Genomic DNA, 9,939 nt, shown 5'->3' on the forward strand with positions numbered 1-9,939 from the left:
TTTCAGTTGTGTTAAGTTGTGAAGTTGTGATTAAAGTGTTCTTACTGACACAGGTAGGATGGTCAGGCGTCCTCTGTTCCTTCACCGTTCATGAACTGTCACTTATAAAATGCTGCCAAACATCAACTACACTCAATAACTAAACGTGTGCAGGTTAAAGTGATGGACGCCCAGATCTGCACTCCAAATACAAACAGACTAAAGGTGTTTCCTTCAGAAACAAAGACAATATTTACAAAGATCTCACAGGTAAATTGTGAGCGATCACAGCAGCATCTCATCCTGACTAACAGCTTTTAGATGCAGGGAGAGCGTCGTGGTTCAGAGGTGGTTCAGCAGATGATGAAGCCCTTTCTGTTGCATTGTGTAGTGCTGTGGATGCCATGATGGTTGACTGGGTCTGGTTCTACTGAACTCACAAACACTTCTGAGGTATTTACACCTGAAGCCTCATTTAATGTGAGTCAGAAACAAACGGCTCACCTGTGATTAATGGATGTTTCCCTGCATTTATATTTTCACACAGTTTATTTCTTACAGCAGGAAAACTGAACAGAATGTATGTAAGAGGTTAGAGTGAGGATGACGTCACTTCATACAGAAAATACATGTTTGTCTGTTTTGATGATGAAGGACTTCTTTAGCTCTGTGAACAGCTACACTTGAGAGGACAGAGGTGATTTCATGGATAAATAACAATGTGTTTATCAGCTTTCATCATCGCAGTGCAGACGTGACGTCAGATCTATCAAAGTGAAGGCCGTCTCTCTGATGACGTCACAGAGCAGAGTCGTTCTGTCCAATAAAGGATCTCAGATCAGCTGCTGCCATCTTGTGGCCACAGTTGGTTACTGTCTCTGAAAGTTGTCTCATGTTTCCTGTTTTCCTGTTAACAAAGGCTGGAGCTCATCATGCTGAGAGGGCAGCAGCATTTTTTGGCTCTTCACACATGTTCATTATATTCTGATGATCCTGGATGGAGACAAACTACAGATAAGTGTGTTCAGCCCAACTAGTTGATCTCATTACAGCAGTTTGATGTTTCCCTTTGAATCCCCCTGAAGATACTGACAGTGAAGCACGTACATAATACTCCAGCCTTTCAACTCTGAGCTTATTTAGTTCTATTAATACACTGAAATCTCATTTGTGTCATGAAGAAAGTCTTTAATCAAACAGAATTCAAAGATCAGAAACATTTCATATATGGAGTTAAACATGAATCATTGTTTCAACAATAGATTTATTGTTGTCATAAACAGACAAGAAGACAACAACAAACTGCTCCTCCCATTCAACACATGTCAGTCCATATCCCAGCAAACGAAATCATCTCCATTTACACATCAAATAGAAACATGAATCACTTGTAATGATTAGAAACTTGATAGAATTTCAAATCTAGTTTGGGGAGTCATTCAGTGAGAAACAGTGAAATGATTTTCCATGTGAAAAGGTGGACAGCAGAAACAGAAAGAAACAGTGAGAACTAAAAGAGAAACAAAGAGCTTTGGAACAACGAGGCAGCAGGAGGACAGCTGCAGTTTAACAGCTTCAATTCACTGACAGGAAACAACATTAGAAATATCATCATCCTCAACTCATCTGCTGCACTGACACTGACACCTTCAACGGACACACCTTCAGTTTATCATCATCAGTGCGAATGTATGGAAACATCCTGTGAGTGAAAGTGTGTGTGAAGGTGTGTATGTGTGTGTTAGTATCAGGATCAGAGAACGACAGCTTTCCTCTGTTCCAGTCCAGATTCACTCTGATCCTCTGGAGCTTCTTCTGGACTGAGAGAACAGTGAGAGGAGCTGATTGTGAGCGTTCTAAATATATATCTTTATAGAACCATATAGTCCATAATCCAGACTCTATGTATCCCTTCCTCTGCACAGACTCTGCTAACACACCCACATCCCACCCTGTACTGTCTCCAACATCAACATCCCAGCTGTGAGTCCCTGAGTTAAAGCCCTCAGAGCCCAGGACAGAGCAGCAAAAATCAAATCTCTCTGGATTATCAGGAAGCTGCCTCTCTCCTCCTGTCACACTGGTCAGATCTTCAGACAGGATGAGGTTTGGGTTTGCAGTGTTTGGGTCCAGAATGAGAGGAGTGTAGGAGACCATGTCCTTCATGTTGTTCCAGATGTTGAAGGTCAGGTTGCCCAGGTGTTTGGCCTGGTCTATCAGAGCTCCTGAGGGCAGCTGTGGATCATCCAGCAGGGGGCAGCGCTGGACTCTTTCCACTGCAGCCTTGTAGTTGTGCAGGAATGAGACGTCTTCAGCTCTCAGCTCCTCCTCTGTGGCTCTGACTGTGTCTGAAAGAGCTGCTATCTCTCTGCTCAGAGCCTCCATCTTCTCCTTCATCATCCCACTCTTCTGCTCCTCTTCCTCCCTCAGTGCAGCCAGCCTGGCCTCCTCTTCCTCTGCTAGAAACTGGTGAAGCTTCTTAAACTGCTCCTTAATCTGCCTCTCTGTGTGTCGGGCCTGGACCTTAATGTGTTCTGCTGTTTGATCAAACTCCACTTGAACTTCTTCACAAACCTTTAACTTCTTCTTTAAGGGCTCCAGAGTTTCCTGAAGTTCCTTCTTGTGTTGTTGTGCAGCTTCATCGATGGGTCTGAATCTGTGATTGGTGTGTTTTTCTGAGTCTCTGCAGACGACACACACTGGCTGCTGATGGTCCAGACAGAAGAGTTTGAGTTTCTCAGAGTGCAGACTGCAGAGAGCCTCTGAAGCTCTCTGATCTCTCTCCTGTAAGAACGACTCACACAGGTTCTTTAAAGCCAGGTTTAAAAGTGGTTCAGACTTTGAAGATCTTCTCTTACAAACTGGACACTCGTGTGTTGGTCTCTCTCTCCACCATCTCTTCAGACAGTCTTTACAGAAGCTGTGGCTACATGACAGAATAACAGGATCTCTGAAGACCTCCCGACAGACCGGACAGCAGAGATCCTCCTCTGATCTGGAAGCCATTGAGTCTGTGAGTGAAGCTGAAAACAGCAGACAGGAAGTACAGTCAGTCCTGGCTCCCCTCCCTCCTCTACCACCTTCACTGAAACTTCCTTTGAGTCGTGTTTTTGCTCAAACTCACCTTCAGTGTGTGGAGCGTCAGCAGCTTGAAGCAGCAGTGTTGGAGTTTTCCACTTTTCTCTCCTGTAGCTGGACTCACTCAGAGGAAGCTGCTAGTTTGGTCTGAGCTCAGTCTGATCGTCTGTGCGTCTCTCTTTACTGAGGACGAAGAACTTCCTGTTTCCTGGTTTGTCACATTTGAGTGACGTGAGGGGAGGAGACAAATGTTGCTGTTTGACTTTTAACTAAGGTGTGTTTCAATCCTGCCTGCAGCTCAAAAACTGTAAAACAGGTTTTGTGTCTTTTCACCTCCACAGGTCACAACATGAAACCTGTTGTGAAGTTTATAAAATAAAGTGTCACTCGGTGGTGCAGCTGTTTGTCAGCTTCTATTTCAGACTTATAGTACGCACCGTACGTAGTGCGCGTAGTGCGCGTACTTCAAGCGTGCAGACCCTAAATTGGGACACAGCCAAGGGCACTCTGGATAGCTGAACAAGGCTCGAGGAAGGGAGGAAAAATAACTCAATAAAATAAACTCTACACAGCTAACCTCAACAAACAAGTGGGGCTGGACAGTGCTCTGCTTTACACACACAGTTTAACTAGCAAGCATTCTCAGACCCAGACTGCGCTCTCAGTCTAAAGACGCCACACCAAATGACAGCTCATCAGTCTTTTACAGACACAGGTGAGCTCAATTGTCCACTCATTGCTTCCTGGTGTTCCACAGGGTTTCAGCCAGCCAATCACCTGCAAGGGCTGGCACTTGGATTTGCCTGGAGGAAGACATGTTGTCTCATACATTCCAAAACCCTAGGCCATGCTTTTCTTTGCCATGACAGGAGCCGCTAAAAGTCATCTTTTAAGTTAAGTATGAAATCAGTAGAAATACTAAAGATTTGAGGATGAGCAACCGGCAGGACTCACCTGTTTCTCCAGTTTTTGGTGAGCAGAAAAAGCTGCTTGCGTCGTTTTGTCGTCTCAGTTAACAAGTATCACCGTAGATCAGGAAACACACAGTAACCAAACTGATAACCGGCACTCTGACTTATTTCCTGTTTTTCGTCACTGCTATAAGTAAAAACAGTGATGTTATGATATAAAGTGTGTGAGTTTATTACATACTTCATGTGTCTGCCCTTTTTTTTTTTGTAGATTATCTCATATTAAGTCACACCATAGCTCTTTGACAAGATGCACAATTAACAGGCTGAAATCAAAAGCGCAAACAAAACAGAAGATTTTTGATCTATCTGTGACTTCACTCCTATTGGCTTCTTTTGTTTTAAGATATTCCTTTTTTTTATTGCACTTTTATGTTATGTTGAATTTAAAGTGCATTTGTCACTCTGTTTATCAAACCATCCACACAAGTGGCATCACCATCTTCTTCGTGGTCTTCATAGCCCTGGTTTTCTTCTACTACAGCACCTCCTACAGGGTGTTGCTGGGACAGCAGAGGCATCTGGCCTCCTTTGGTGTTTCATTCCAGTGAGACCAGTCACCTAAATCCCAAGGATTCATAAACAACACAAGTTTTTACTGAGATCAGAGATCAATATGAGGCTGAACTCAACATGAACACACTCCCAACAGTGTAAATGTTGTCAATGTGGCCAATCTGGTCCAACACACAGGCATGTACGATGGCTACCCTTCCCTTAGCCTGGCTCTGCCAGAGGTTTCTTCCTGTTAAGATTGAGATTTTCCTTCTGACTGTCACCAAGCTCTTGCTCATAGGGGGATCGTGTGATTCTTGGGTCTGTCTGTATTTTTGTAGGGCCTCTGCCTTACAATAATAAGACAAATTACTAATAACCCCCTTCATTTTTTTAAAGTCTATTCTCACTATAAATATATTGTTTAGTGTTGAAGGTGCTATGTTGGGTCGGTGTGTTGTGGAATGGGGGGGTGACATAAGCACCCCACCCATAACCCCCCAAGACCCTCAAAGTCTAAGTTGCAGAAAAAATTGAATTGTGAAGGAGTTAATGTTGTCTACATCATTAACTCCTCCTCACATTGTCTACATCCCCAGACCGTTAGAGTTAAGGGGACAAAGGGGGGCCGACAAATGAAGGCCTCCCTTTAACCCTGATCATTTCTGCTTCTTGGGATGATACAGCTTCATTTTTAATAAGACATGGTATATCATGAGGTCAGAGACTTCAATTTTAAATATAATAAACAAAGGAAAACACGTGGCAGCTTTTAAACTTTATTGACAGCAAAGAAGAAAAAGAAAGGAAAGCATTAAACAAAACCAGAGGTTTCATGAGAAGGCTGTGTGCAGGCAGGAGTGGTGGTACAGAGAACCCAAATTGCAGACTCACACAGGCAAAATAATGCAGTCAAAACAGCTTTACTGATGAAACATAAAATAACTAAACTGAAAATACCAAAAAACTGAACGGGCACACATGAAGACAGAACACACAGCATGTGTCTGGAAGCAGAACCAGACACATTAACATGAGACACAGATTTTCAGGAAACATAACACAGAGATGTGGACTTGACAAGGGGGGATACAGCAGACGGGGGAGACAGAGCAACTAAGCAACACAGACAGAACATTAACAAAGAAACCAAAAGACTAGAAACAAGACATAATGGCAAAATCAAAGTACAATAGTAAAGAAAAATCAAAACTCTGGGTCAACAGGTCTCCTAACAAGAAGCGCTCATTGAAGAGAGCAAATAGATCAGCAAACAATATCTGACAGAACGTTTGTATTTGTGCTCAGTGGTGATTTTTTTTCCTTTTTATGTAGTTTTGAAAATAATATATTGCACCTGACCTCTGTGGCGCCTCCTGTGGGTGGAGGTCTTACAGGACACGTGTCGAACTCCTGCTTGTTTTCCAATTAACCTGCCCTTGTAGCTTCTTATTAGCAGAGCACACCTGATCCAGGTAACCAGCAGCAGGTAGGACAGGGATAACTCAAAAACAAGCAGGAGGCTCACACTCGAGGACTGGAGTTTGGCAGCCCTGTCTTACAGTAAGGTTAGCACACGTCTTCTCTTCGGGCTCTGCCTGCCAAAGTCAGTGTGCGAGAATGTTAGATGAGGTGCTTGGGTTTATAAAAACAGCAGTTGTATGAATGTGTGATTGGCTGAATGAAGCTTGTAATAAAAAGTGATTTGAGTGTTTGCTTAGAAAAGAAAAAAAATCCAGAAGTACCAGTTTATTTATCATAAGCACAAATTAAGCTTTTAATGTGAAAGAGACCATCCAGGAAGCGATTGGTGTGGTGACTTATGTCGAAGACGAGCGCCTCAGCAGAGCTCGGAGTCTGTGACACATAGGCAGAGTGTTGTTAACAGCGCATCACTGAGTACAGTGCAAACCCAAAGATGCGCAGTTGTTCTTCCAAGTGTTACAATAAAGTTTATTGTGAGGATATACTGATGCATGCACACATAAAGACATTTTCAGAGAGAACATGAATGATAATTGGCCATTTACAGCTGTAGGCGTGGCATTATTTCACAGTTAGCTACAGTAACTACTGCTACCCCTGATATACAGTTCATATTTTGACTGTTTTTCTTCTCTCGAAAGACAAAAACACTCACAGTAGTGATAAAGGATATTCGTGTGAACCAGAGAGCTGAGCTGATTCAAATCACGCTGAAACCACAAGATGGTTCAAATTGGCTTAAAACGATGAATATCATAAAAGTTACAGCCCCAGGGGAAACTGGACACCCACAAAGCTGTTAGTTCCTGTTACACAACTGCAGGATAAAAAAGAAAATGTTATAACTACAGGGGGACCATTTATCGACTTTTACTGTGAAACTGTGAAACTGTATCACTGAAACAACTGAAATAAAGAGTAGAGAGTGTTCCTTCAGTGTCTGACATGTGTTTGACTACTTCCGCTAAGCTTTTTAAACAAATTAAAAGCTGCTGATTGAAACTGCTGATAAGATTCAGAGGAGAAACCACAACCTTTGAGCAGACTGAGATCATGATTTGAATGAGAGAAATTATATTTGGTTTTGTGACATCAGCAGAAGATGAGAAAACCTCAAAGACTGAGAAGATAAAGTCTGACAGTGGAAACATGAACACGCATGTTGTCTGCATGGGAGTGTGTTTGTGCTGAGTTCATGAAGACTTGGGATCCATGACATCACTGAACTCATCTGACTCTCAAAACAAATGTACATCTTAGCATTTAATAACATGTTGAGCTTTTCCTTAAAGCTCATTGGTTTAACTTGTTGCTGTAACAATGTCAGCCTGCTCCTTCCTGCTTTCACTCTCCTGGTTTGCTTGTTGGATGTTCTTCCCCCTCAAGACCTTTCTCAGGTTCACCTGAGCCCGAAAAGTCTTACAGAGGTAAAAGTAAACAAGAGGGTCCAGACAGATGTTGAAAACTGACACCATGGTGGCCATTTCCTTCAGGTAGTACAATGTCCGGCCCACAGGGCAGCTGTTCAACAGAAAAGCATAGGGAAGTCGAACAAGGTGATAGGGCACAAAACAAACACAGAAGATGCTGACCAGCACCAACATGTTCCTGCGAGACTTCACCAGCTTCTCAGAGCCAGAGGAGGCCAGCTGCCTCTGCTGTGCCTGCAACACCCTACAGGAGGTGCTGTAGTAGAAGAAGACCAGGAATATGAAGACCACGAGGAAGATGATGGTGCAGCTGACATGGGTAATTTTGTAGAACAGGATGACCGATGTGCCTAACATATAACCACACCTGATGGAGTTTGAGGTCAGTGGTTTCTTGGTGATGAAAAACAGGATGGTGTATGTAATTGATGCAGCCAGAAGAAAAACCCAGGTGACCATGGAGACGATGTGGGCAGTTCGCACTGTCTGCAGGACGTGAGTTCCTGAAGGATGGACGATCTTCAGATACCTGAAGAGAGAAGAGAAAAGAGGCGGTGAAAAACTTCACTAATCTGTCACAGTGTTCCCAAATATCCAGAAGTCATTAATAATCTGAAAAGAGACGATGTGTGTAATTAACCCATTAATCACAGTTTTAACATGGTTATGAACTGCAGTTTAAATTACTAATGGTTCTGTACCTGTTGGCAGCGATGTACCCCATGAATATGATGCTGGCGTACATGTTGAGGTACAAGGCAGAAGCTCCAAAGCTGCAGTAGAGCTCCTGGCCAATAGGAGAGCTGCTGGCATAGTGGGAGATGCGCAGTGGCAGAGCGAGGCAAAGCAGGAAGTCAGCAGCTGTCAGGTTCTTCAGGTAGACCATCAAGCTGCTCGATGCCTGCTGCTGAGCCCGACAACAGTAAAACTTCATGATGAAGCCATTGAGGAGTAAACCCACCTGAATGTGGTGCAGAAAGGACGGGGAAGGCAGGACTTTGGTAGATGCACCAAGAACCTTAAACCAATTTGTAACAGAGCAGGTGTGCTGAAGTTTCATGTCTTGAGCACATCTGAAAATCTGAAACTTACCAGAAACAACAGACTGTAGACCACCACAAAGAAAGCATGGACTGGTGTTCTGACAACATCACAGGGAGGGAGGTTGGGAGATGACGTCGCATTTGTTGAGTCACCCATGTTTCTGGAGAAAATAAATCCACTGATGTACATTGTTGAGAGGATGCAACTTCATAGTCTTATTAACTGTAATAAAACTGCAAAAATACTTTCATCGAATTTTAGATTGGAATGTATGAATATACAACACTGAATATAACGATATATTCATCACAGATTGTTCACAATGAACCCCACAAACAAGTGTAAGGTTGATTATTAGGCCAGATGGCACCAGCATGCCCTCGATTTAGTCAGTAATACGTTTCATGAACAGTGATAGAAGCGAGCTGTGGCGCTGAGGCTGCTGTGTGGAGAGAATATTGAGTGTTTCTGTTCTCTATATCAGGAGCTGCTAAAAGTGGTCTATTGAATTAACAATGTAATCACCAGTACAAAAGAATAAAAATACTCACCTGTATTTCACCAGTTTTCAATGATAAGGAAAAGCTGCTTGAGTTGTTATGTCCTCTCAGTTTAATAAAATCACCTAAATGAGGAAACACACACTAACCAAACTGTTAAACAGCGCTCTGACTTATTTCCTGTTTGTCTTCCCTGCTAAAAAGTTGCAAAGTGCACCACACAGACTTATCTGATCTAGTCTTTTCAAACAGGATGTCTGCTTATTACCTACTTGATGTGTTGTCACTTTTCTTCTTAGATGATCTCACATTCAGTCACACCATCTGTCTCTGACAACATGCACCAAAGTGCATGTTGCCACCCAAAGTGCCAGCCTAGTTTCGTTTATATGACAGTGATGTTTATTAAAATAAGACAGCATTAACACTTTAAGCGTAGTTACAGTTAACATCGAATATAAATTCTAAAACTGAATATATTGCATAGTGTTACCCCCTCCACCATTAACACAAACACTGATGATAACTAACATAATAATAACATAATATTATAATGATGCTAGTATTAGTATTAGTATTAGTATTAGTATAATATAATATATGAAGGCCAGGAAAGTTGTGTGGCGTTTGCATGTTCTCGCAGTGCCTGCACAGGTTCTCTGTGGACACTCTGGCTTCCTGTCTCAGTCCAGGGCTCATGTTATCAGATCATTTCTAATTGATCTTATAAATAAACATGAATAGCTCTGTGTTTGCTCTGTGACAGACTGGGGACCTGTCCACAGTGTACCCCACTTCTCAACCTCTGACAGCTGAGATAGGCAGCAATGTTTAGCTGTTTTAGATTTAAATTTCATTTACACTGAATCGTTTAAACAGCACTTAACGTTTCTCAAAGGCAGAAAAATGATGCAGAGATGTTTGATTTTCTTTGAAATGTTCCTCTAAGCTTTCTTT

The 9,939-nt window shown here is 42.5% G+C and overlaps 2 protein-coding genes across 3 annotated transcripts; both read right to left on the bottom strand.

Moving 5' to 3' along the window:
- Positions 1–1,146: 1,146 nt before the first annotated feature.
- On the bottom strand, positions 1,147–3,432 carry LOC146521243 (nuclear factor 7, ovary-like). Its single transcript, XM_085139220.1, has 2 exons — positions 3,104–3,432; positions 1,147–3,002 (listed from the first exon to the last, which is right to left on the bottom strand). The coding sequence occupies exon 2, from the start codon at positions 2,983–2,985 to the stop codon at positions 1,597–1,599; it is 1,389 nt and encodes a 462-aa protein (XP_084995346.1). The 5' UTR covers positions 2,986–3,002; positions 3,104–3,432; the 3' UTR covers positions 1,147–1,596.
- A 2,393-nt stretch (positions 3,433–5,825) lies between these two features.
- Positions 5,826–9,498, bottom strand: LOC146521244 (P2Y purinoceptor 14-like). Of its 2 annotated transcripts, XM_085141248.1 has the most exons (4): positions 9,034–9,498; positions 8,531–8,642; positions 8,140–8,399; positions 5,827–7,967 (listed from the first exon to the last, which is right to left on the bottom strand). In XM_085141248.1, the coding sequence occupies exons 2-4, from the start codon at positions 8,636–8,638 to the stop codon at positions 7,310–7,312; spliced, it is 1,026 nt and encodes a 341-aa protein (XP_084997374.1). In that variant the 5' UTR covers positions 8,639–8,642; positions 9,034–9,498; the 3' UTR covers positions 5,827–7,309. The 2 variants fall into 2 exon arrangements, with proteins under 2 accessions (XP_084997365.1, XP_084997374.1); XM_085141239.1 differs by having other exon boundaries at positions 5,826–7,967; positions 8,531–9,498.
- Positions 9,499–9,939: the final 441 nt, after the last annotated feature.

Source organism: Neolamprologus multifasciatus, chromosome 3 (genome assembly GCF_963576455.1).
Source record: "Neolamprologus multifasciatus chromosome 3, fNeoMul1.2, whole genome shotgun sequence".
Classification (NCBI taxonomy): Eukaryota; Metazoa; Chordata; class Actinopteri; order Cichliformes; family Cichlidae; genus Neolamprologus; species Neolamprologus multifasciatus.